Source organism: Pyrgilauda ruficollis, unplaced genomic scaffold (assembly GCF_017590135.1).
Source record: "Pyrgilauda ruficollis isolate IOZ18807 unplaced genomic scaffold, ASM1759013v1 scaffold6, whole genome shotgun sequence".
Lineage (NCBI taxonomy): Eukaryota > Metazoa > Chordata > Aves > Passeriformes > Passeridae > Pyrgilauda > Pyrgilauda ruficollis.
Window position 1 is genome coordinate 14230576 of NW_024527710.1, and position 27181 is coordinate 14257756.

The 27181-nt window shown below is 42.0% G+C and overlaps 1 protein-coding gene across 1 annotated transcript in view; it reads right to left on the bottom strand.

Moving 5' to 3' along the window:
• Positions 1 to 27181, bottom strand: part of LRP8 (LDL receptor related protein 8) — a 170669-nt gene that overhangs the window by 45623 nt on the left and 97865 nt on the right. Inside the window, exon 3 of the mRNA XM_041483481.1 lies at positions 21125 to 21247. Coding sequence (XP_041339415.1) covers positions 21125 to 21247 — 123 coding nt within the window. The remainder of the gene's footprint in view (positions 1 to 21124; positions 21248 to 27181) is intronic.

The window sequence follows — 27181 nt, forward strand, 5'->3', positions numbered from 1 at the left end:
GAGAATTCATTGCAAAAGTTCATTCCCTAAAGCAGCTTTTATGCCCAAGCACCTTGAGACAAAAGCTGCCTTTCCAGGGGAAACAGAACAGTTCCAGATATTGTCAGCAATCCCTCAAGGCCAGTCCCTGGCCTTGCTCCCCACCCAGCCCTCTCTGCACGATCAGCAGTGCCCTGCTGGCTCTCGTGTTCAATGCCTCGAGGCATTGCTTTGGTCAGGGATGCACAAATCCTTCAATAAAATTGAATGAGACACAGGATAACCCTGGGATTCCAACTCCATTCCTTGCTACCATTTTCCACAGGTTCTGTACAACATCAACATAGGCAAGAGCCATGGACCTTACCACACCTGTGGGGTGCCCTGCTGCAGAGCTGAGCTGGACTGCACAGGGCAAGGCAGAAATGTGAGCAACAGAATGAGGCTGGTGCAGTCCAGCTCCAGCTGAGGAAAGCATTATTGCAATTATTGCACAGTAATATGGGAGAGCCCAGGAGCCACGTGCCACCTCTGAATGCCAGTTTCTCATCTTTCCTGACACCATAGCCATATGGTCACGAGAAACATTTACTCAGATTAATCCAGAGAAGAAATGAATACAGCCCTGTAGTGACAGCCCTGCTTAATGACAGTGAAGCACAGCCCTCATTGTTTAGAGGAACAAAAAGGGGATTTTGATAAACTCAAGTCAGATGCCATCTGCCAACTTTCCCCCTATTTCTACCAACGTTGGCCCTTTTCATGTCTTCTTGATGGAAGAGGAAAATCCATAATTTACCCTGGACTTACCCTGGAGAGCTGTTTAAAACCCTAACATGGTCCCTCCTTGTGAAACCACCAGACCCTCTTGCCTTTCTCTCTGTTCCTCCTCTAAACCAGAGCAGAACTTGCCTTCCAGAGCAGTTGTGTCTCTAAGACATTATTCTGGCTACTGAAAACCTGAGTTTCTACATCAGATTTCTTCAGATAACTTTGTACTATTTAAAATTTTATTTTCTCTTCACTGGTGGTTTTCTCTCATCTCAAGGATCAGTTGGCCATGCCCTGAGCTTGGCACAGAGGCAAGGACATACTAATAAAAACCACAGGGAAAATCCCAGACATCGAAGTAAGAAACCAGAACAGCTGAAGAAGAACCTGTTCCTGGCAGAAGTAAAGGAGCAATGTGCACTGCTGATCTCAAACAGTTTCATAATAAACTGACAGTTGACTTTGGTAGTTAGCAAACACCCAGACCTGCCAGCAAAATCCAGGACTCAAAATTGTCTTTAGAGATAGTTTTCTAATAGAAAAGCTATTAAATATTCCCTTTTGTGAGAGGCATTTTTCATGATCAATCAAAAGTAAAGCTTAAAAAAAAATTCAACAATGACATGACTTTAAGAAGGTCAGAAAAAATACTCTGCTTTTTTTCTACCCCGAACATAACATCATTTTTAAACTCTATTGTTTCTAGAGCTAGTTTGAAAGAGTGATGTACAACATTGTCCTGTCAAGCCTCCCATCCCACCACTGTCTACATCAGTAATTACCCTGTCAATCTATGTACACATTGCCAGTTGCAATGCAGTTCAGCCTTCCTTTTCCTTCTGTATTAACAGTACTGGGGGAGGTCAGAGGAGAGAAGAGAAAAAGAAAAAAAAAAAGGAAAAAGAAAAGAAAAAATAAAAGTATGTTGCCTTTCCCATAGCCCAGAAATAAAATGAATAAATAAAATGAAAATAAAATCTTTGACATGGTTGAGAGCTGAGCTCCGTTTCTCAATACAGATCCTCCACCTGTACTTTTTTCCAGGGCTGCCTACTGTGAAAAACTAAGTCTGGCTACAAACAACCTTGAAAAATCTACGATGATCCACCGTGCTCCCCCTTGATTAGTGATGCGTGATGCTTTTAAGGCAGCTCTGATTCAGGAGGAGAATACAACAGCCGAGGGTAACAGCTGACCCAGCACAGAGTGGGAGCAGGGAGCTGGGAATGAGCCGAGCTCACACACAGCCATGCTCTGGGAAGAAAGGGGAGTGTCAGGGAAGGAATGAGAGTCAGGAGGTGACGGCGGCACAAGCTGGGATGAATGGAAGTCAGCTAATTAACCCCAGAAATGCAACTCCTGAAAGGAAAACTTGTTCCCTGCCCGAGACCAGGGATTCCAGAGACGTGTGGGCAAACAGATTTGTGAACATGAAACTTTCTCACGCAGCCACTGTGGTGACAAATGGATGTGCTGAGCTGCTGAACAGAGCCCTCGGGAGCGATATGCCAGAGGTGGGGAACAGTCTCAGCTTTCCTCCCAAATGGGACTCATTACAAGTCTTTGTCACTTATTCAGGTGTCAGCCTAATTCCCACTACCTAATTCCCAGGAGCTGGGCATCCCGCGGGCACACACCAGAGCCCACCCCGATACAAAGCCCATCCCTCCTGGTCTGGGTTGAGAGACCACGGAAAGAGATGATCTCCACAGAAACACAGGTAACAACCACAACCTCCTGATCTGTACTGATCCAATAATGCTTCCTGCTTTATTCCTAGCCTTTGGGTCTAAATACATTGCAGCTTTAACAACATCAACTTTCTTCACTAAAGATTCAGTGATAAAATACTCCAGATTGCAGCACACAATAAATCAATCATCCCTCCCTGTATGGGTTTGTAACTCAGCACTTTGAAAGCATCTTGGAACAATTTCTGCACATATACTTTTAGATAAGGGATAAATTTACTTTTTATTGAATCAAATGTTATTGACTGGCTTTGGTTTATAGATAAAAGTGACAGAGTTTTCTAGGTTCTCTTCAAATTGTTGGCACCGTGACCCTGAACTGTTAAAAAAATTAGTTTCTAAAAATAATTTATTCTCTCCACTGACAGTATCTCACTCCATTCTCTCTACTTAGGCAGTATCTTAGTCCAAGCCTACCAGACATTATCACTTTGGTCACTTGTCAAATTCTTACACAAGCAGCTAAGCACAGCACCAGGACAGATTTATCTATTTTTCTTCCTATATATTAATTTCTAAAATGCCCCAAAATATGCATCCCAGAGTGCTCCATTTCTATTACAGCAAATCCAGAAACAAATTCCAGATGGCAGCTTATTTCATACATATTCTGGCATATTTAGGCACTTGACTTCTCCATTTCTTTGGACCAAATTAATGCTCAACTCAAAATTAGGTTTTAAAGCACAGTTTAAAAAAAATTCACCTGCCTATATCACTCAATTAGCAAAAATCAATTACCAGATGCCAGTCTGAATTTGAAGACAGAAAAATGACTGTATTTTTTAAGTGCTGCAAATAATGACAAAAATCCCTTAAGCTGGAGAAATGTCCCTGCAAAGGTGACTCTGTTTCATAGGCCCAGTGCACAGACTGGATTTGAGAGTACTGAGCAGGTGGAAGCAAACATCCAGAATGATCCTGGATGAACCCAGTGGACAGCTACCCTGGTAAGAGGGGTTTTGTAGGAACAAAAGAGAGCAAAAATCCTGTAATGATCCTCACAGTGTCCATACATTGTGCTCACTTAGCAACCAAGAAATATGTGGGGCCAATTTACACCTCCAGTTCTTTTCAACAAGGCAGCAAGACAGAACTTGGCCTGTAAATTGAGATGTAAAATATTACATATATATATAACTAGTATATAACAGATATGTAAACTGTATTATATAAATTTTAATGGCAGTAAAATTTATATAATCAGGAAATTTATAAAAATTTATATATCAGGAACTGGCAGTTTCTGTCTCTTGCCTTATCACTTAGGCAGTAACTAGGAAATTGTCAGATATTCCAGTACCATCCTGGAGATAAGCATAGTTTGCTATCTGATGAACTCCTAATGAATATACTGTTAATTGCATAACCTTCCTTCAGCACAGGAACTTTTCTGTTCATCAAGGGCATGGATGAAACAGCTTCTTTGCTTTGGAGCATCCTTGTAATTAATAATATATTCTTCACACTTCTAAATATAACCCATAATGAGATGCTTTAAAGGATCCAAGCTGCACCTTTCACCAAGTGCTTTTGATCAGAAGGGAAGGAGCCGGAGCTCGTTCAGACAACAGAGGCTGCTGGAACAGCGACTGTCGCTTCCCAATCCTGAAAGGCTGCAAACGACTTCAAACGGGCTCAGCAGCAAAACATGCCAAAACAGCTTCCTCCACCTAACCACACTGCCTCGTTATCTCTGGGCATATTCTGTGCACATCACAGATGAAAAGAAGTAGATCTATTACATATAGATAGTACATATAATACAGTCTGCATAGATGGATATTGGTAACTTCTACTCGTTAACATTCTACTCATTAACTCCATGAAAACTCTGCCATCAATCACCAATCAGGTGATGAGCTACTACAATGTCCAAAATCTCCCCAATTATGTTTGCCATCCCTGTGAGCTGGCACCTCTCAGAGATTTCTCCTGGTTTCTATGTGTGGAGAAAAACACATCCCCAAGGATGACAGAACAGAAAAAAGGTTTCTTGGTACCTATGACTTTCTCTGGAGACATTTTCCAGAACTACTTTATGCTGAGGGTGGCAGAGCACTGGAACAGCTGCCCAGGGAGGTTGTGTTTCCCTCTCTGGAAACATTCCCAACCCACCTGGACATGTTCCTGTGTCACATGCTCCAGGTGACCCTGGCTCAGCAGGGGCATTGGACTGGATGATCTCCAGCCCTGACAAATCTGTGATTCTGTGACCTTCAAATAACGACCCATGGTCGGGGAGAAGAAAGGAGAGTGGTTCTCCCCAACCTGTGGAGCTCCCTTAATTGAACAACACAATTTTTGCCCTGAAAATTCCTTCCCAGTGACTTGGATTGAGTATTACATGATTTCAAGGTGGAGTTTCTTCCAGTGTCAGAGCTTGCTGTGCCTTCCAGCAGCTGGGCCAAATGCCTTCACCTATAAACTGTGAGCATCACTGGTGTCTGTGTGCAGCAGCTGAGAGAACTTCCCAAGTTTAAAAGCCTCAGGACTGTGAAATGCTTGCACAGCAAAGGCTGACTTCCTACAGTGACACCTCATTTAAACAACAGCATATCTTTAAGACAGGTACCAATTTTGATTTAAAGACTTCAGTCAGTAAGGATTTCCATACAAGTGAGCCACTTTATTTGCCACTACTGTTAAGAGCTGTATCTTATCTGTGTTTCTCTTATCTAGTATCCTGGATCAGACTGATTATTGCTAAGCTAAAGAAACAACTGTGTGATGAAACCAAAGAGACAGGTGTAAATTGATAAAGGCAAATCTCAACCCTCTCTTCAATAAATCAAATACCAAATACCCTTCTAATAAGGTTTATTTTTCAACTCTAATCATGTGAGCCTTGTAAGGTTGTTCACAGCCCCTTGTCTAATAACCTTTCCACTTTATAGCAGCTGCCCATGTCTTTTACCACCTCTCAACCACCTGCTCTTCAACTTGCTTAGTACAACCTCTAATTATGCTGCAAACTATATTTTTCTAACCTTTATGTTTAAGTCAAATCACATATCACAAAATACACACAGTAGCTTATTAAAATTCACAGTATCTTATTAACAAGGTCATGATTCAATCAAGAACTACTGAGAAGTGACACAACTCTTGTTTTCCCTAACATGTTGACACGGATTTTTTTTTTTTTTTTTTTTTTTTACATCTTGATGTATTATGTTCCATTATCAGGCTCTCTGTGGTTTTGTCCAAAACTAACAACAGCCAGTTCAGCACACACAACTTTGGAGCTGAATTGTTATTGTAGCAGTCAGAAACTCCAGGTTTGGGCTGCAGACATCCTACAGCAGGTTCTGTACTGCGCTCTGTCTAACCTTTTAAACCAGCCTAAAAATACAGCTTTTACTAACTTACTGAAACTTCCACCAATGTTCCAATATCTGCAAAAAACAGTAATGCAAGTTCTTATAAAAAAAAAAAAAGTAGAAATATAGATCAGAAAACTGATTGGCTGTGTCCCTCAATGAGAGTTTGTCAGTGCTTCTGCTTTAAATCCAAACCTTTAATAGCTGCTGTTGAGTAGCAGGAATGTCACTACATGTCCAAATGCAACTTCTTCCTCTTCCTTCTGAACAGAAATTAGAAATACTTTCAGTATTTACTCAGTTTCTGCCACTGCAGCCTATGCTTCCACTCTCATTGATCAGTATCACACTATATGGATTTGTTTTTCTTACAGCTAAAGAATTCCTTACAATCCTTCCTATACCTGGCCACAAAATTCTCCTGCTTGCTTCTGGCTTTCCTTCCTCAATGAATTTATTACCCAACTCCCTCTGTACCTGGACTGTAGTAATTTCAACTCTCAATATTATGGATTCTTACACTAATTTCCTGCAGAAACAAAGTTTCTATATACAATTAATGCTTCCCCCCAATAATCTGCTTCTTTGTCCTCATAACCAAATGTGGTGGCCAAACTGAATAAAATAACAAAAATATATGATATCCTGAGGGGAATTTTTATATCCTCAGTGAAAATACATGGCAGGGCAGAATGCTGTGACAGAAGAAAAGGCTGTATCAAAAGCCCAGCCTGTACTGGATGACAATCCATGCACAAAGAAACTGGGGAAACTTTTAATTGGAATTCTTACTCTCTTATGCACTTAAGAGTCAATCAAGCCCAGGACATAAACGAACAAGACTCAGGGATGGAAGAGAAATCAAATTCACAAGCTCTGGTGCTCCTGAAGTATTTGCTAACTCAGTAATTGAACTTTGCAGGAATCCCACCCACAGAGCAAGCAGGAGAAAAGCTCACAGAAATACAATGTAATGTGGTTCTTAAGGGCTGGTGCATGATTTTTTTAATGCTTTCAGCAGGAAGACTTTCTTTGCAAGCTACCATAACCAAAAGAAGCAGTATAGATCTCTGAGACCAAGTTCTGTTACCTGTATAGTAGGTAAGATTGCACTTGGTCTAGGTAAAGTAATTTTTATGACATTCAGGTTGAAACTACACCTAATTTCCTATGCAGGTCAGCTATAATTTCCTACACAGCCACCTAAGACTTAAGGGACTGATGTCAGAACTTCAAATAACTGCACTCAGAGTGCCCAACCTTTCCAAAACCTCCTGAGACAATGGGGCAGAGCTGTCTCTATGTAGGTCTTTCCCAGCTGGCAACTGCAGGAGTGAAGGCACTCGGAGCTCAAGGGGAAAGGGTCTGGCAGATTGAAGAGCTTTGCCCCAAGACCCAAAGCACCAGCCCAGCCCTGCTCCACCCAAAGCCAGGAGCAGCCAGAAGCCACCAGCCCTGCCTGCCAACATCAGGGACATGGCACGATGGCAAGCACAGGCGCTTCCACTGAAGGCACCAAGGGCAGCTGTGAGGCAGCTCCTCTGCTCTCTGGGCATCTCTGCCATCCTCCCCAAAGAAAACAGATGCCAGGCTGCTAATCTGCTTTAGGAGAGGGGAAGAACAGCCTGGCAGAGATTTTGATCCGTGTCACAATTACAGTTCAGTCCCGGAGCAACACACATTTCTCATGATCCCCAGCTGGAATTAATACAAAGGCTGAGCTGAACCAATATAACCTTCAGAATTTGAAGGAAATATTCTCTTGCTTCACCCCTAAAAAACAACTAGTATGAAAAATGTCTGGATACCTAAAGAGTGCTTCATTATATTAAGTTAAAAAATCAAAACCAACAAAAACCACAGTCCAAAACAAGAGTAGCCATGTGAAATCATCAAAATAAAATACTCCTTTCATCCTGTTTGAAAAAAACCTGATATCCTGATTGACTATACCTGGAGAAATGTGCTGGTAACAATGTTCAAATGTATTACTTGATTACATTTTCAAACAGGTAACACTGTGGAGCCACACAAAATATTAAATCCAGCCTACAAGTCACCCCAGCATCCAGACTGCAGCATGTACCCAGCCTCAATGACCCAGGTTATAGAGAAAAGCAAACAGATTCTGTGAGCCTGTTACAGAAGAGCACATGCGGTGTTCTTGTTGATTTTCAGCCAACAGAACAACATGACTTGGTCAGTCCAGTCTCTCTGCAGTGTAGGTCCAGTTCTAAATTTGGTTTTAGCTGACAACCACTGCACTCTACACAATGTGCTGGAGTTCCAGGTGCAGTAATCGTGCTTTTGAAGACAGATCTCTGCATCCACTGTTGTGTGCACTGCCATGTGTCATCCTTGGCTGCATTAACCATGCACTGAACCATCACTCTCGAGGCTACTGTTCCTCCTTCCCCTCTCAAACCTCTCCACTCTCTCCATCCAGCCAGTTTTGATCTCTCAAGGTCTCTGGAGTTTGGAAAGTGCTTAAGTAATTACAGTGCAGAGGAAGTAAGTCAGCACATGTGTTGAGCTATGGAAATTTTTCATTTGGCTCAGGAGGAGAGAAAATGTGTCTTGAAAGCCAGAAACATCAGCCCTTGTTCTCAAAATATTTGATGAGCAGATAGGGACACATTCACTCCTTCTGGAACATAAGTTGAACGACAGCTTCCAGTGGCAGCTGCTTTACACTCTAGAAAAAAACACTGCTTTTTCAAACCAAAACCATAGGAGATGAATGAAAAAAATCCAAGTGAAGGAGAAGAATATGCAAAATTGTTGTTAGGCTATGTAAAGTAAAGAAGTGACCCCACAGTTCTGAAGTTCCTCCCTGATTTTGCATAATCACTGAATACACTTTTTGCAGGAACTTGAATCCCAGACATGTTTTTATTTTAATTCTTTTACACAATTTTAGAGATTTCTTCTTCATTATTATGTATAACAGGGATTACATTTTTATTTAGTTTAAATTGGCCTTTTCTAAACATCACTCTATAGCTTCAAGCTACTTCCTTTAGAAACGTTTTCACAGTGGTCGTCTCCCTGGTATTTAGAACTCACCATGACTAACTCCTCACGGCTTCTTAAATATATGCAAAAAGAAAAGGACTTTCATTTATGTTACTAAATGCAGTCACATCACAGACTGTCTCCTCAAATCAACCTTTAAAAACAATAACAAATATTTCATACCATATGCTGAGAATATCATAGGCTCTAATCTCATAAAGAAAACAAAAACACATAGAAATTCCTTGCTCAGTACTCTGTGGAAAGAAACTGTAAAGCAGAACTCAGAGGGGTGGATAGGAGTTGCTATGTACAAGCACAATGCAAAGGCCACTGTTAAATAAACAGAAATCTTGTGCATTAGGACTCAAACTGTGCTCAGAAGTCAGGCCACCACCAATCTGAGGCCACCAGCAGTTTAGATCTATTAATTCTTTTGGTTTGCATTCCAAGTACCATTTCAAAGGACAATTCTGCATTTCAAGGAAAACAAGGTATAATGTTTACACCCGCACAGTGTAACAATGAAAGGAAGGAAAAAGAATAACAATGAAAATTCTCAATTTTCTCCATAACCCTGACACACACTTCTGCCTAAAACCTTCTCTTTAAACCTTCTCAATCAAGATTTCCAGCTCACAAAACATAAAAAGGAATAGCTCAAGACACACTAAGAAATGGAGCACAACTGGTACAACTGGTACTCAGACAAGGTCATTCTGCAATGTTGGACTGAGTTTTCCACAACCCAAAAATCCATGCTCCCAGTCCAACAGCAGCTGGAAGTAACAACAGTGACCTTTAAATTTCAGGACAATAAAATCCAGCTACAGCAGGCAGTAGAACAGCAAAGGGAAAATCTGAGAGCACATATGGGAGAGATGATCTGTGCCTAAAGGCTACACAGATTCACAACTCCCACTTCTTTTTTAAACATTCCCATGGATGGTTTTGAGGAATTTGCTTAAGCTCAGTTTTTGTCAGAGCCTGTGCACCTCAGTGCCTTCACTGAGCTACTGATGCATGTACAGATGTTAGCAAAGCACAGGCATGGCCAGATGCCCCCTTTCCAACCATCACTACAGGAGAGTCTGCAAAAGGAACTGCTTCCCAGAATCCATTAATTTAGAGCACTCACCTTAGAAGCTGCTGCCTACACTGAAGCATCCCAAAGGGTGCATTTAAACACTGACAATCTCTTTCAGAAGTCTCAGTCTGGATTCTATAGATATTTCCTGGTGTGCTTGTGAACATCCAGGCTTTACTCCTTACCTACACTTCTTGGAAAACAGTGACTTAAGAAAGTATCTTACTAAAGAGTTGTGGATGAAAAATTTCAGTAAGGGATTGTAGAAGAGCAACAGTCAACTTAAAATGTCCCATGTGCTCAACCTTTACCCTGGCAAGAAATTAGACCAACAAGAGTCACAGTTAAAAGCTTTTAACCCAATGGAAAAATCCAATCACAATTCATAGCCTTAGTACTAGCTGGTGTCTATCAGAGAGGAATATAATCAGGAATATACTCCAATCACCAGTTCTGATGACACAGCAGCAGCCTTGACAAAATTACATCCCTTCTTTTGCAGATGGTGATGCTTTTAACCACTTCAGTCACCCATGGCCCCACCACAAGGCAGCAGCAGAGCCAAAACAAAGCCAGGGCTCTTGACTGCCAGATCTGCAGCTCCAGGACTTTGTGGCAAGATGTCCTGCAAGTCCCCTGAGAACCACACACCAATATTTCATTTCCTACCGCTGCCTCAGCACAGGGGACAGCACAGAACCAGGTGTGCTCCACCAGGCACCAGACTCCTGCTCCTCCCAGTCCTTCCCCTCACCCTCCTACCTGAACTGCTGCTCACCCTGCCCTTTGCACAGGGCATCCTCCCATATTTCCTGGGCATGCTCTTCTTCTTCAAACCCACCTTCAGAGGCTGCTTTTGCCCAATGTACAGTAACTACAATTAATACAATTATCTTTGTATATGAAGGTAACACTCAAGCCACACCTGGTGTCAGATGAGGGACCCTCTGACCTTACTTTAATCTGTTCCACTCCTCCTGCTATTCCTCAGTCTCCTTGCTTCTCTCAAGTCTGTTCTGATACCAAATCCCTCTGCCAGCCCCCTGTAACCTCAGCACAGCCATAAGCTCTGTGCCAGAAGGCAGCTGCACAGCCTGGGCAGAACCCCACTGGCTTCAGCAATGCCCTGCTGCAAACTCAATTGCTTAATTACACTGCAAACACAATTACTTAATTACAAAGGAAACTGGGACTGCTATTACAGGACCCCTTTTCTGAAGCACCTCTTGGTGCTGAAATTACAAATTGTAATTTAAGTTGGTGGTTTAAGTACTTGGTTATCGGACAGAAGAACAATTTAGAATGGGCTTGTAGTAGTTATGTGCAAAAAGAACTTTAAAATGTGATTTTAAGGGTGACAATGTTTCTTTAATCCCTTAAGAGCTGTTTAGTTCGCTGTCTGGCTTGAATATAATGAATCAGGAACCATTTTTCCAGGTTTCACATCAGGTAATTATGGAAACAGAATAGAACTTTAATTATGAGAAAAAACATAGATAGTTCTATTGTGATCTTCCACAGCACTGCTGTTTCTTAGAAGTAAACATATTGTGCAAGCAGGAAAGAAACCATTGATTAAAATAATCAAAAGCCCTACTAGAAGCGTGGACGTGCTTTCTTTGTAAAAACCAAAACATTGTATCTGACTAGAGATAAAATAGTTGGGGTATTTGAATTACCTCTTCCAAAGCCCACTTTAATTTTTCCTCACAGATTCATTTAATTAAATCTACGATTACAGGGTGGGTTTTTTCATTTTACACACACTATATAAAAGCTTGGTGTACTCTGGGAAATCTAAGAGATTAGAAAATCTTACCCATAGCTTTTTAATCTTGATTTTTTCCCAGTCATTTTCAGCTGAAGCAACTTGCTTAAGATGCTGTTTCTAAGAATGCCAGCAATCAGATATTTAAAAAAATTAAACAGTGGAAGTTACACTTGTAGGTAACTGATAAGCAGAAAAACTTTTCAGTTCCTCCCCTGAAAAGCTGAAACATCATTAAAACAAGGTGTCAGGATCATAGGGAAGAGTCCAGAACTGGAATTACCAACCATACCGGGCTGTTACTGGAATAGGCACCACCTTTTCCCCAGGTTGGTCAGCACAGTGCCCTGCTGCCCAGGACAGGCACATGAGCACCAGCAAACCCTTCAGGGGACATCAGGCAGCTCCACTGCTGCAGATGCTCACGCACAAGTGAGAGCAGGGCTCCTGTGGCTCCTTGCCTTTCACTCGGTGGCTAACCAAGGAGCAAGGCTGTCCCCTGGCCCTGAAGAGGGAACGCTCCCAGGTCACCTGCTCGGGGCTCAGCCGGGGCTGCGAGCCCAGCACGGCCCCCAGGGCCCTCTGGAGCTGCTCGGCTCCTTCCTCCCAGGCTCACTTTCTCTCTCTTGTTCACTGAGATTATTCCAACTCTAATCAAAACAGGGAGGAAAAAGCCCCACAGAACGCTAGGGGGACAAAACTGTACAAAGGATAAAGGAGTTGAGCAGCATTGAGACGAGACCTATTTGTAAAAGAGATTACGGATGCAAAAGTGCTCCTTGTCACGAGGGAAAATAAAGGCACAAAAGGTCCCTCGATGAGCAAACATAATGAAAACCTGCCAAGATGAGTGATAAAATCATAGAAAGAAAAATTATCCAGGTCTCCAGGACACTGCCAGAATTCACTGTAAAACACTTTTTCCTGTTTTGTGAAATCTGTACTTTTAAGATTCAAATTAAAAGCTTGCCTGAGGATGGTGCAGCATTGGTATTTCAGCTCACATCTACCAGGACAGTATCTCTCCTCTCTGTTCTGTCAAAGGACTGAATAAAACAAACAGCATTCAGGATTTCCCAAAACTTCATAGCACAAAGTAAAATGTGAGTGCAGTGTCCCAGCCCACCTCCAGCAGCTGCAGGAGACCATCCCCCACCATTCCTGGCAGCACCTGCACGGCCACAGTGAGGACATTCTGCACCAACGTCCAGGCTCACACCAAGGGGAGATGCTGTTTTTTCCATGCTAAAGTGACAACTCTTCCAAGGTTTTAAAGGTATTGACAAGTGAAATTCTGCTCAAAGGAACCAAGAGGACATGAAGAACTCAGGGAAAGAAAAAAAAAGGATTCAATAGACAAGCATAGATTTAATAAATTCTAGTATGTTCTCACCCTTTTATGTGTGAAAGAAAGTCTGAAAAGGCTCTGGTGCTATTAAATAATTGTGTTTCTTATCTCAGAGTGAACATTTCATCTTTTATATACATACAAAGAAACCCCCACCTGTTTTCTTTTTTAGAGGATGGAACAGGCAGCTTAGATGGCAATTTTAATTGAATGCGTTCGGACTGTTGCACAAGAACACTGATGTGTAGACCCGTGGCTGGGAAGAAAAGACTTTCCCTAACCACCTATACCTTGACTTCATTACAAATATCCCTGCTGGTTCTCACAACTTAGCTCCAAGGTTGATACTTGCAACATGTCTAGAGGCAGGAATTGTGAAGCAACAACGCAAATTCCAGTGGAATTCAGTATGTTAATTGCTGTTTCTCAGTCACACTCCACATGGGGCTGATATACCTGGTGAAATACTAAAATTACCAAATGTTCTTTTCTCTGTGTGTCTGTGTGCATTTCCCAACACACACGTATCATTGTACACACATAAATGTACACACAATGGATAGAAATTAAATCGATTGTCAAACGTGTTACACATGTTAATCCCTGTACAGGAGAAAAAGAGAAATGTGGTTATGTTTGCAACCTCTGCCAGAACAGAGAATCACAGTCTCATACAACTTAGAGAGCTCCAGTGACAGGGTAAGATGATGAGTGCAGGCCAGAAAAAGGGTGCAAGAACTGGCAGGAGCCTAGTGTGTGCTCTAATGAAGCACTCAGTTCTCCGCATTTTAATGCAAAGGGTTTGTAATGTGTTGTAATAGGTTAAAATACAAGACAAAAAGGGTCAGCTGAAATGTGTCACTTCAAATATAGTCATGAACACAGTGTCCCTAGAAAGGAGGCTGGAGCTAATGCTAAAGCTGGCATTAATTCTGGGTCTCAGTGCATCCCACAAAGGCACAGGGAGGATCCACATCACTCTCACACGTGCAGGCAGTGCTGGCTCTGACCCTCACCCCAGAGCAGAACCTCACTGAAAGCATCGCAGGCATTAAAAATCTCCAGTGCAAGGCTTAAATTACAGAAATTACCTACCAAAGCATGCAGAGACTGCCTATTAAACCAGTCTTAATACTGATCCTAATCCTAAAGGAAGCAGGATGCAGTGTCATGAGATCCATATTAAAACTGCAAAAGGTTTCAGTGGGAGTGAATGAAAACAGGATCCTACAACTGCAGGAATGGAGAAAGAGAGGAAAAATATCCATAAAAGAAAAGGTGGTAGAACAAGGAAACACAGCTTCAATATAAAATTCATTATGACACTAAAATGCAGAAGCTATTTTAATGTCAGTAAAGTTAAGATAAAGTCATTTGATATTCGCTTATTTTCCTCACACCGTAATTCACCCATTTAAAAAAAGGGCTGATGTGAAAAGGGCTGTCTGTGCTTTTTACTCAATACTACTTCATTCAGTTAAAACATTTCAGTTTGCAAATCATGTTTTGCCTTTGATTCCCAGAAATTATTTCCTTTTCACATCAGCCATAATAGTTAAACAACTGTGATTCCTGCATCCTTCCCTCAATGAACAAACAAAAGGATAAATATAAAAATCAGGTAATCTGAATTTCAGAAAGCAGGTAGCAAGAGAATGGAAAAAACAAAAGCACCAAGCAATGAAAAGCTACTTGAGATTTCTGAAAAACTTTTACGTTTTTAGTAGTTCAATATTTATAGCCTGTTAAATAATTACACACACAAGAGCTTCATACAGTCAACTTTAATTTTCCTGCTATTGTCTCCTATTGAAATAACTGCAAGATTAATTGTAGCCATAAAAAGGCAGCATCCAACTCTTTTATGACCACTCCTGTCTATAAACTGCATGAACCCATTAGACCAATAGGGAAAATGTTTAAACGCTGGTATTTAAACTTTGTAGCCATCAACAACAAGCAAAAGCTCAAAATCGATCTGGGGGATGGAAACGCTGCAAATGTCCAAGCAGACAATGCTACATGAAAAAGTGACTCCCTCACAAGGTAACACTGCTTAAGAACACAACAATACAAACATCGGATCAGACCCAGTAGGTTTTTCAGTTGGTTTTCCTATAGAACTTGGTCAGCCCTCTGCAAAGGTCACTGCTGAGACTTAAGCTCTAAACACATAAAGGAAAAACACATTTTGTGGAAGTATTACTTTAAACTTTTCAGTACTGATAGAATTGCAGCACAATCATTACAAATCCTAAATTCATTTACATCTTTAGGTAAGTAAAATGCTGAGATCACCAAAGCCATGTAATCATCATCAAAAAGGAGATGTAATTCACTGCCCACAAGCCACAGACAAAGTTATCCCACTACTTGAGATAAACTGCTCAGCTTTGAGTTTGCTGAATTTCCTTTGATGTAAAAAGAATAATTTCACGCTCCAAGAAAAGGAACAGGACGCCAGAAAAACTGGATTTGATTCCTTATTCTGTCACAGACTTCTCGTGTTAGTCCCTGTGGATCCCCAGGGATATTGAGGTGGGCTTAGGGCTGCTCAGTCAGGACACACCTGAAGGCACTCCAGGCACGGGCAGGGCTTGTGGATCCAGAGGCACCTGGGAAGCTGTGGGCTGAGATGGAAGGGTTCAAGCAGGGGTAAAGGGCCATTTGTGAGAATTTGAAGAATCACCTACATTTAGAATAAAAAGGAATGTAAGCCACCATACCCAGGGAACTACAGGTCTGCTGACAGAGCTCAAGAAGTCTTGTCCATCTCTACTGTTAAACACTCCATGGAAAAGGAGTTCTCAGGAGTCTGGAACCCTCTGCAAAGTGGAAGCTAAGTGGCATCTTAAAACCAGAGAAATGAATTAATCTTCAAGTTATATTTTGGATGTGATAAAGCTCTGACAGGGGTGAATGAACAAAGCAAAAACTGTATCCTTGATTACAGAATTGCATCAAAACAAAAATAATCTGAAATGAGAGACTACAAACAAGGAGAGGTTGGGGGACCAGAACTTGTTTGGCCAACAGAAGAGAAGGTTAAAGGAAGATATCATTGCTGCCTTCAACTCCAAAATGGGAAGGAATAGTGAAAAAGGAGCCAGACTCTTCTCAGAGGTGCACAGTGACAGGATGGGAGGTGAGACACACATGCTGCAACAAAGGAAAGTCTGTCAAGATAAAGGGATTTTTTCCATTAATAGGGGTGGTCAAACATGAGGATAGGGGTCCAGTTTGAGCAAGGAATTGGACTAGGTGACTCCCAAAGGTCCAAATTATGAACCTCTGTCTTAAATTATTCCATGACTTCATGGAGAGATCATGGCACTTTTCATTTTATCCTGTCTCAATAAATTTGATCACACTGACAAATCAAAGCTTTCATCACTAGCCCTACAAACCAGTCTGGGCACCTGGAAAATGAGACTGCCACTTTTGTGCCTTGTCTTTGGGAGGATCCTGTGGCTCTGGAAGTGTTTCCACATCCAGTACCTTGTCCTATATTTGCTTTGCAGATGGGTCCTCAGCTGCTGCAGTTCAGCAGTGCTCCCAAAGGCCCAGCAGGGACAGTGCCAGGAGGACAGTGCTGTATTTCATGCTGGCTGTAAGCAGTTGGAGTGTTGTTAAAATGCACACCTGTACATCTGGCATTAACATCACCACATTCAATTCCCTAAATGATCTCTAACAGTTCATTCCAACAGAACAGTCCTTAATTTACATGTTCCACTGCATTTGCAATGCCCCAACATCTTATCACATTTACACCAACAGATCTGCTCTTAACCTTGGGGGAAAAAAGAAAAAAAATTAAAAATAAAATAAAAAAGGGGGAGAAAAAAAAGCTTTCTTTACTGCCCCAGGTCCCAAAACTGGGTATCTGGCTGTGCCTGGCTGATTTGGCCTAGTTTTTTCTTTTGCTACTTGAATTCAATGGCCCAGTGTACATGATGGAAAGGAACACTCCACCCTTCTCCGGGAAAAATTCTCCAAGGGCAGGGAACAGTTTATTAAGTCCTTTTCCACAAAAGCACAGTAATGTCACCAAACCCACTCAGTCATGCAGGAGATCTGCAGCAAAGAAGAATAATAGAGACGTAATATCCTTTGGGCTGAACAGAGAGCTGGGAGAGGATTGTGCATTTGGGGGTGAACGATACCATCAGTGCTACCAACAACAGCATTTCACATTTGGGCAACTTAATAGGAAACGAGGGCAGAACTGACCAGCACTGAGAGAGATCAGCACAAACAGCAGCAGCACGCAGTGCCTGGGACCATGGAAAATACCCATTAAAAATATAACTGTCAGGTTTGGATACATCTTCCTGAACCACTCATGACATGTACTTCAAAATAAGAAAGAAGTGCCTGAACTGGTGCTGTATTTCAAACCAACATTCAGGGTTTGATTTTATATTCCACTTCCATTTTAAAATCTATTTCCAGAACTGCTGCTTATTAAGCCTGCCCTATTAAATCATTCCCCTATTAAATGCAATATGAATTAGTTTCCCAGTCCCTTTTTCTGCCTCTTAACATCCTACACTCTAACACCCTGTACCTTTCTGTACAATAATTTCTGCTCTTAACCAGGAAAATGTCACATATCTGAAAAAGAAATAAGTGATGAGCTTATGCTCTCTGTATTCCTCTATCTCATTATATATACAATGTCCTAAGGCAAGAGTTTGCCAGCTTAGATTTTCACTTTATTTCCCAAACCCTTACTTCCGGGTCAAACCATGACAGCCAGCTGAGATTTTCACTTGCTCTATCCCTTTAATTTGTGTTCCCATCACTGTTGTTACTGATTGTTAGCATTTGTTTTTATTTTTCTCTTGAGATTTTAATTTTCTTTTGCCTAAGTCACTGATTAAATAACCTATATTCTTCAGAGGGAAATTCAAAATTTCCTGCTTGTATAAAAAGCAGAATGATTCAGTACCTGTGCTGGAACAGCATTAGGTGGATAACATTCATTTTGCTGGAGGTCTCTGTTAGCTCAGTCAGAAAAGTGACTTCCCTTCCCCCTCTCTCAGCTCTCTCAGAACTGGGTAAGGAAAAGGTGAGGAATCTTTCCATACTCATAAGCAGAGCCTGTGTATATCAGCAGAGGCTGCAGCACAGCCCCAGGGCATCACCAAGCCACACTGGGCTGCTTTTAGTGACAGTAATGAAAAACAGGGGCAGGGCTCTGCATATGGGGGGGTTCTCTAATGTACAGTACATGTGAGCTACCAAACATCTGCCAGAGACCTGTCTTGCAGAAAAATGAAGAAATATAACCAGCTTCTTATTTACAATGAGCCATTTCAAAACAAAAGCCTGGATAACCATCTCCTCTGAAATCAGTCCATGCTAGAAACTAATCAACCTTCAACTAGAACCAGAACCCACAACAGGGAGAAGTCCTAGAGATTTCATCAGCTGAGGATTCAGTGGGACTCATGAGATACCCTTACAGCCACCACTGCCAGACACATTCAGTGGCTGGAAGAACACAGTTAAAAAAATAATAATTGCATGAATAGCAGAAAAAGTGCAGACACCACAGCAGAAATCAGGCCAGCTGTGATGCCACCTCACCTATCCAACAGGACACAGGTCATGCTGTTCTGAACACCTGGGAATGGCTAATGTCCCTGAAGAGGATATTGTTAGGTACAAAGCTGAGAACTTCAGTCATTAGGGAAACAGAAAAAAACGAAGTACAGTTTTGGTTCCGTAAAAAAAACAACCCCAAAAAAACTGCCAAAAAACCAAACCAAGCCCCACAAACTGTTACCTTCAACCAAGCAGAAGAGATGGGGACACGACATCCCTAACTACCAAAAAGAGAGCACAAACTGTATTTAAACACAGACAAAAACATTCAGAAAATAAAAGCCATTTAGCAGGTGGCTAGATGCTGAGAGGAACAGCCTTGTTTTCACCACATTCTAAGCTGGATGTACTCCTAAAATGCAACAGTCAGCATTATTAATGCTCTTCAACTCCCTGGATTGAATGGCCTATGGACAATGTCCCAGTGCTGCATTAACTGAGGAATAACCCCAGATCCTGGCAGAGGTGCTGGCAATTATGGGCCTGTCTGAGAGCCATTGATTTTATAAAGCAGTTTGATCTTAACAGAGGTGAGAAATCTCTTCTTTCCCAACCTGTCCCTTCCCTAGGGAAGCTCTGCAGGGCAGGCCCCTCCACAGGGCTGTGCTGCATTTCTAAGCAGGAAAATGAGATAATCACAGGCCCTGCAGTCACCCCTTGACACAGGAAGAAAGTCCAGCCTCGATTTCATCAGGGAGAAAGAAAATGGGACAGGAGAGAAGTATCATACAGGAATGTCCATCTATACATTCTGCATGTCACCACATTTTCTGTCACTACAGCCTCATATCAAATAACATTTACACAGATGAAGAGTCAGGCCTTTTACAGTAATGGGCCAAATGACAAGGAAAGCCCAACTTTAATGAATGAACAGGACCAAACTTCTTCCTGTGTTGCAGGAAGATGTTTCATGGGCTATCTATTTTTCTGAACTGAAGAACCACCAGAGAAACACAGACTTTAGTGTCTTAGAAAGTTTCAAGTAGGAGGAAAAAAAATATTTTAAAAAACCCCACAAAAATCCGAACAAATTACTTTTCTCTGAGGACAGCAGTCCTGTATGGTAACAATCTGAGGCTCAGGTCAAGTTTCTTTTGTGATACTTAAGATTTAAGCTGATTTCCCCAGAGGATGAAATAAGTGGGGGAAAAAATGAAAGGTGAAATGGGTAGAAAAGGGATGGAAGATGATTAACAGAAATCATCAGGGATCTCAGTGCTGCCTGGCCTATCCACAGATTGTGCTATGGCCTCTGACATGAGATTTGCAGGCAGAGACTGCAGCAAATGAAGCTGCTTAGTTATTCAGCCCCCCTCCAGACAATCAGGTAGTGGAAGTAGCATTAATGAGGCAGCTTTTAACTAAGGAGGATGCAGGGTGAAAGACCAACCAATACAGTACATAAATATGTTAATGTATTTATTGAGGTAATTTTTTCTGTAGCCTGTATGTGGCTGCAAAAATGATTCAATTCATTTTATGCAAGAGAAGTGCATTCATCTCCCTTAATTAGGGAGAAAGGAGGACTGGTACTAGGATTAAAAATACAAGTATGGTTGATTTTGAAGTCCTCTATGTACCCCATTCTGGCAAGATCTGATAAAATACTTCCTCCAACACTGCTTCTGACTCATGGGAATATTTGTGAGGTACATGACTGGAAATTCAATAGAATGGCCTGTACTAGTTTCTTGCTCTGGCAAGAACAGATCTGCAGATATAAGCACACAAATAAAAGTCTAGATATTAGTATTTTCATTAAAATATCCCTGGGATTATCTTCAACTCAACATCAGACAACCCTTCACAGCTCTAGAACAATGGAGCACAAATGGGCCTCCTCAAAAGGCCATGATAAAATACACTATATAAAACCAAGAATGTTCTTATTACTTACTGGGTTTTTAAAGGGTGTTACCTACAGTAACATTTGTCACTTAACATCTTACTCTCAGCTTTAGTTATTTTATATTTCTCATCTTTCATGTGCTGCTTTTTTCATTTGTTCTCAGAGGAAAAATAAAAAATGAAGATGGAGCAATACAGTTACATTGCAAAACTCCTCTGAAATAACGGAAGTGCTGTCTGCAGTGATGATAAATCCCAATATGTTACCATGCAAGATATCAAATCTGAGTTTCCAAAAAGCCTGATCCCAGGTGAGTGTGACACTTCTCCACTGCTGCTGATCATGAGCCTGACAAGCAGCTCAAGATGTTTACAGTTCCCTTGCAGACAGAAATCCAGACTAGACAGCACTGCCTGTATCATAGTCTGGAAAACAGGTACATTTGAAAGTTTGTAAACCATGTGATTTGAATGACCTGAATCTTCTGTGTCTGTAAATTTTGTTCTAGCACAAGCATCAATTGACAGATCACCCTGCAAGTGCTAGGAATAACAGCTTCAGTTTCTCTGTGCTTTGATAGCAGAACATGTCTGGAAACACCACTCTGAGCTACTCACTGCAGGCTGCTTCTGATTCATCCGACCCGTCGGGACATTCTTCTTCCCCATCACATTTCCACCTGGCTGGGATGCAGTGTCCATTGTCACAAGTGAAATCTGACTCAGCACAAGTTTTCTTTGCTGCAAGAAAAGAAGAAAGTACTTGGCATGAATATAAACAGTGCAGAAGATCTCCACTGCACCCAACCCCACCAAGGATGATATGGATTGCCCTGTGCTAAGAGGATTTATTTCACATTCAACATTGCTTCTTCATGACAGAGTCCCATATATGTCATAGATGGGTGTTTCTTCTCACTAGAGAAGAAACCCCTCCATTATTTGACAAAGATTCACCTTTCCATGCCTTTTTCCAGCCATTCAAAAAACAGGGACGTTCGTTTTCAAGATAATTTTCTAAGGCTTTTACTATAAAAAGCTGCTGCCTTCATGGAACTGAAAGTATGTTGCATGATTTACAGACAGGCAAGACAAACAAGTATCACCTTCGAGTACTATAATCTAAATAATAATGTTTCTATCTGTGCCATCTATTCATGGCTTGTTAGTACATCTGTCACCACAGCAGATGATCATAAAACACTCCTTCAAACACTAACATTCATTTCATTAAATGTCAACCACTCCACGCTCTTTGCTTTGCTTGCATTAATCTAGGGCTTGAAAAAGATGCAAGACAAGAACTCAAGCAATTAATTGGTCTATTCCTCTGTGCCAGTGGTGCAGTACCATGTGCTCTGCAATTCCAGTCAGCATCTTCCCACTGCGGCAGAAAGAGAAAATTCCACTTATATTGGGTCCCTTCAGGCTGAGGTCTCGGTGTTGGTGTGACACCACTCACTCACTGCTTTGGCAGTGGTGACTTCAGTGGCTTTTCTGATGAGTCCTGAGCAAGGGCTGGGGCTCAATGTCACCACACTGAAGGGAAATGCTCTCTGGCTAGCTGGTATCTACCTTTGTTAGCCAACAACTGACACAGGAAGTCCTGGCAGGGAGATTTGTCTCTTCCCCCTGCAAAGCTGCTCACAACCTAATAGGATCACAGGAAAATTCAGGTAATGAAGGACCTCAGGAGGTCACCAAGTCCAACCTCCTGCTCAAGACAGGCTCAGCTCTGAGGTCAGACAAGGCTGTTCTGCGTTTTATCCAGTCTGGTAGGAAAAAAACCCCAAGATGGAGCCAGCACAACCTCCCTGGGCAACCTGTTCCATGGCTTAGCTGCCTTCACATCACAGTGACACCTGGGCTTGCCAAGCCATTCTCTCTTACAAGTCATGTGCACACACATTGCTACATCAGTGCTTCTTCCAGCAAACATTTTTAAAGCATTAAACACAACAAATAAGCCTCTGGGGTTTGATCTTTTACTTTCCTTTCTTGTTTTCCTACATGAGCTGCTGTCAGGAAGGGAGTCATGTTAAATATCACTCACATGCCCGCACAGGAAACATGGAGCATTTCTGTGTGCGGTGCTGGAGAGACCTCCGTGGCTGAAATAAAGCACTCATTTTCTAGCACACAAAACATGCAGCTTCCCTCAGCAGACATCCAGCAGGAAAACACTGCAAAGCACCACTAAGCAGCTGTACAATCTCTCAGGATGCACTTTTTAAAGAGAAAATACATTTACTCCCCTTCTGCTGCTAAATGAACCAGGGTCTGGAGACTGAGGGGGAAAAAAAAAAAAGGACAATTTTCAATTTTCTCTTCACCCATTCAGAAACATATTAGGGACTACTACAGGACAAAAAAAAACATTTCCATAAAAGCCAAGAGTTTTACAAGACACCAGTCATACTAAAGATCATCCAAAGATTGCACATCTGTCTGTTATCAGACGGAAAAGACTTTCTCCTGAATAACTACTTTCAGAAATCCAAAGCTTGTGAAACTGGCTATTGCACATCACTGCTGGGGTATTTAATGCAAGTTGTAATGAATCTGAGGTATTTAAGGCCAGAAATGCTGACACTGATAGGATACCCATGCACAGCTGAAGTGAGAGCACTCTCCTGCTTGCTGGGAAGCTCACTGGGTGAAATACTGCTATCTGCTCTTAGGGGAAGGTTGTGGCATCTAGAAATGAAACAATCGCAGCTCCATCCAGAAAGGAGAGACCAGTGTAATACTGGAAACATTACAAACCTAATTTTTAAAATGTATTTTGTTCTGTAGTCGCTCTCTTAATGCCTTAGTATCTTGCTTTCCATGAAAAAACTGTCCTTTAACTTATCCTCTAGAGATCCAAATAGCAATAAAACTACAATTGTGCCTAAACCAAACCTCTCCTTCTGCCGTCAGTCTCACAGTGTGATGTATTTCTGGGACATGGGGATGCAGGAGCAGGGGCCAGCCCCAGGAGGAGTGGCAGGGGCACCCCCTTCACACAGCCAACCCTGCAGATGGTGGCACCAATGGCTTTGTCCCTGCCCTGCCACTGCTCCTCCTCGTGCACCAGGAGCAGCTCCTTGCTTGGGCTCACAAAGGGCAGCAAAGCATCGCTGCCAGTCCTGGGTGCCCCTCAGGTGGGCTTCATGTGCTCCCTCCCTTTGGCAAAATGAAGCTGGGCACAGCCACTCAGCAGCAGTGGCCGAGTCCAGAAGTGTCACCATGTCCCCACGCCCTCCTGAAGGTCCAACACTCCCATGACAAAAATCAGCAGGATAAAAAAGTGTTTGGTCTTTGTATATATCTAAATTGTCTAATCTCTTCAAGGAACAGGATTAAGAGAGGGGGAGCTCAAACCTTTCCTATGATTCTTATGTTTACCTCTGCTATTTTTAACATTTTTTGCTTTTAGATATTTACATTTTAAATGTTATCTTTTATTTTTTTTACTACTATTACTCTTCAGTACTGGGTCAGAGCTCTGCAGACTGTCTCAATTCCAACAACTCCACTTTCTGTTGCAAACAGCAACCCAGATTATTCAAACTGCAAGAATATTGAAGCACTGTCTCATTTCTCACCTCTAATACAAGACTGGAATAACTTCATTTCCAACCAGATTTACCTTCTGGCACTCAATCCTCATGTCTCTGGGATCACAATGCAGGCAGGGAGCAGTTAATTAAAATATCAGCTCTCTGCTTTTTCCTTCCTTTTTCTTTTTGAAGTCTGATAACCCTTTTTATTAATCTCCCATGTTATACACCTTCATTCTATCAATAATTCATTCAGACTCACACCATAAATTGCCAGTGGTGCATTAAAATGTAAAATAAATAAATACATCCCTTTTAGACAATAGGGAGGACACGGGTTCATTTTATGGTTTCACCTGGCTCAGAAATAGTCAAGCAAAATTAATTGTCCCCCTGAGATCCATTTCCTTTGCCGTAAGCAGCCCAGGCAGCTCTGCTCACATGTCTCTTCCAGATGAACATAAACAAACAAGAGTGAGCAGTCACAGCATCCCTGAGCCTCTGTTCCTCGGGGGGCAAATGATCCCTGGAACGAGAAGAGAGAGGTTCCCCAAGTGTGCACAGAGCCTTTCATCTCCTCCCCTGCTCGGCTGCACGGGGACACCAAAGGGGCTGCCTCTCCTTGGACTCCTGCTTCATTTGCCTTCAGTTCCTGCTTTTCCTTTCCCACGTGTGCAGATGGACAGATCTGTCTGAACTCCACTGGCTCCTGTGTGACCATGGGCTCAGCTCCCACAGGGAGTGAGCTCTGCCTTGGGCAGCTCTCCAAAGGAGCCCTTAGTTAAAGTCAGGCATTCCTGCTTCTCTCCTCTCAGCAAAAAGGCAAGGGAAAGGTGGCTTCAATTTTTTTACAGAAAAATACCCTAACATGCTGAATTTTAAATAAAACTGCATCAAACCCAACACGGCCCCTCATTTTCCAAAATGTCCTTTTCCATTCCATTACTCACATCTCTTATCCTGAACTGCAAGTAAGGATTTAGGGGTCATCCCTGCAGCAAATTAAAAGCAGAGAACCCAGGCAGAGTGGTGAAGAACATGAACATTTACAGAGTGATTTCATAAAAAATCTGAGGACATGTTTAATTAGACTGGAAGGAATAAATATACACTTGGAAACTTGTACTGGCTAAGAGTAGAGACATAAATGTCCCTGGATGACATATGGATGACACAAATGTGACTTCCACCTTCCAAAAATACCTACTTCTGAAAGATCAATTCCCTGACCCCAACCCAAACAAGGTATCTGAATCTAATGGAAAAGTCCAGGACTTACTCTTTTTTCCTCTTTCTAATAAAAGCCAATGTCCTCCCACTGCCCTCAGTCACTTCATTTAACCTCACTTAACTTTTGCCTCAGTTTTAGAGGCTTTACAAGGCAGGTACATCTTTCCAGTTACTCCTTATAAGACACCAGGCCCTCCATGATTCAATTTGCAATTCCTATTTTGCACATCTTTAATATTAAGCAATGCTCAACTCTAAAATAGTTTCATTTCTTTCTGTTCCCAATTTCCCCAAACCAACAGCTGAAATGCAGAATGAACACACTTCCTCTTTTATCAACAGTTCAATGTAGCTGTTCAACAGCAGCAGTAATGTAAAAGCACAGAAAAAAGCATATTTTCTTACAACAACTTGCCTGTAAAGGACACTTGGAAATGAGGCTTTGTTTGTTTCCACGTGAGACAATGCCAACATAGTTCTAACATCTAAACACAGGATTTTTAGACAAAGGGCTTTGTTCAAACTCTGGGTTGTGTATGCAGACAGAAAACCAATGAGAGCACCCTTGAGTGTTAACCCACAAAGACCCTGCAAACCCTGCCCTCTCCCCATTCTCTCCCCTCAGTAACTCTTGACCAACTTCCACCAATTCTAAAAGATGGGAAAGATGTGGAAAGAAAGTTTAATCCCACAAGTTCTATAAAACTGGGAGCTGAATAGAGAACAACCAAAGTGACAGCTCCACAGAAGGAGATAAGGGCAGAAAGTGGCCACAGGGCTGATCTGCTCTGTGGGCTGCCAGTCAGCCAGGGCTGCCCAGACTCTGCATCTCATCCCAAGGTGGGTTTATGGCAGAGGAAAGGTGGCAATTAGGGATTAGAAACCCCAGACACCAAGCTCATTGAAAACTGGTTTAATTTGTTCCACTACCCTCATTCCTTTACGTAGATCCTGCTCCTATTTTAATTTCTGAATCAACACCAGACTTCCCATCAAACTGTGTATCTGCTCTCATTTGCAGCCAATATTCAGTCTTCTAGCAGAAAACAGTTTCACCCAAGCTGCTGTAAAAATGTAACAAAATATAGTAAAAAACCATACAATTAAAAGTTTTGCTGAGATCCTTCTGCAGCAATAAAATAGGATGTGATAATGGGGAGATGATGGCAGGCCAGAGACACTGAAATTCATTAAACAGGGTTTCATTTCATGCTGGGGAACTTCAGTGGCAACTTTGATCAGTGGTTTATCAGAGCCCCTGACAAGGCTCCATATGAGAAGAAGAGAAGCAGCATTGCAGAAGCTGAGGAGCTTAAACCCAGCCCACCAGCAGCACTCTGATGAGTCTCACTGCCCCAAGAGGTGCCAAGAACTTTGGTGGGTAATGGGACAGGAGCCAGCTGCTTCCAGAAGAAAATACATCATTATTATGGATCACTCTGCCCTTCCTAAGGACCTCCATCAATCCAGTCTCACAGTGAGCAGAACACACCCCAGCTCAACCACTGGCTTGGCCCAACGAGGTTTTCTGCTTCCCAGAGAAAGGTGAGGGCTGTGCTCATGATTCAGCTCGAGAAAGCTTCTGGGTTACACAAAACTGAACAGCAAACAGTTGCTTTCAGTTTAGAACCTCAGTCAGCTCCTGAATCACAAACACAGCCACCAGGACATTGCAAATGCCACTCCCAAACAGAAATTCCCAGCAACAGAAGAAAACAATTTAAAAAAAAATTAATTCAAAGTTATGTTCACCACAAACTTGATACATACTCCCAAACTCAGAAAACACTTGGAGCAGGAGACCGAGCCATAACCACATACTTTGACAGCATCCCTGCCCTTCAAAAAGAATCTGTGCTACTGATCCCCAATCCTTTGATCAGGTTGTATACCCCAAGGA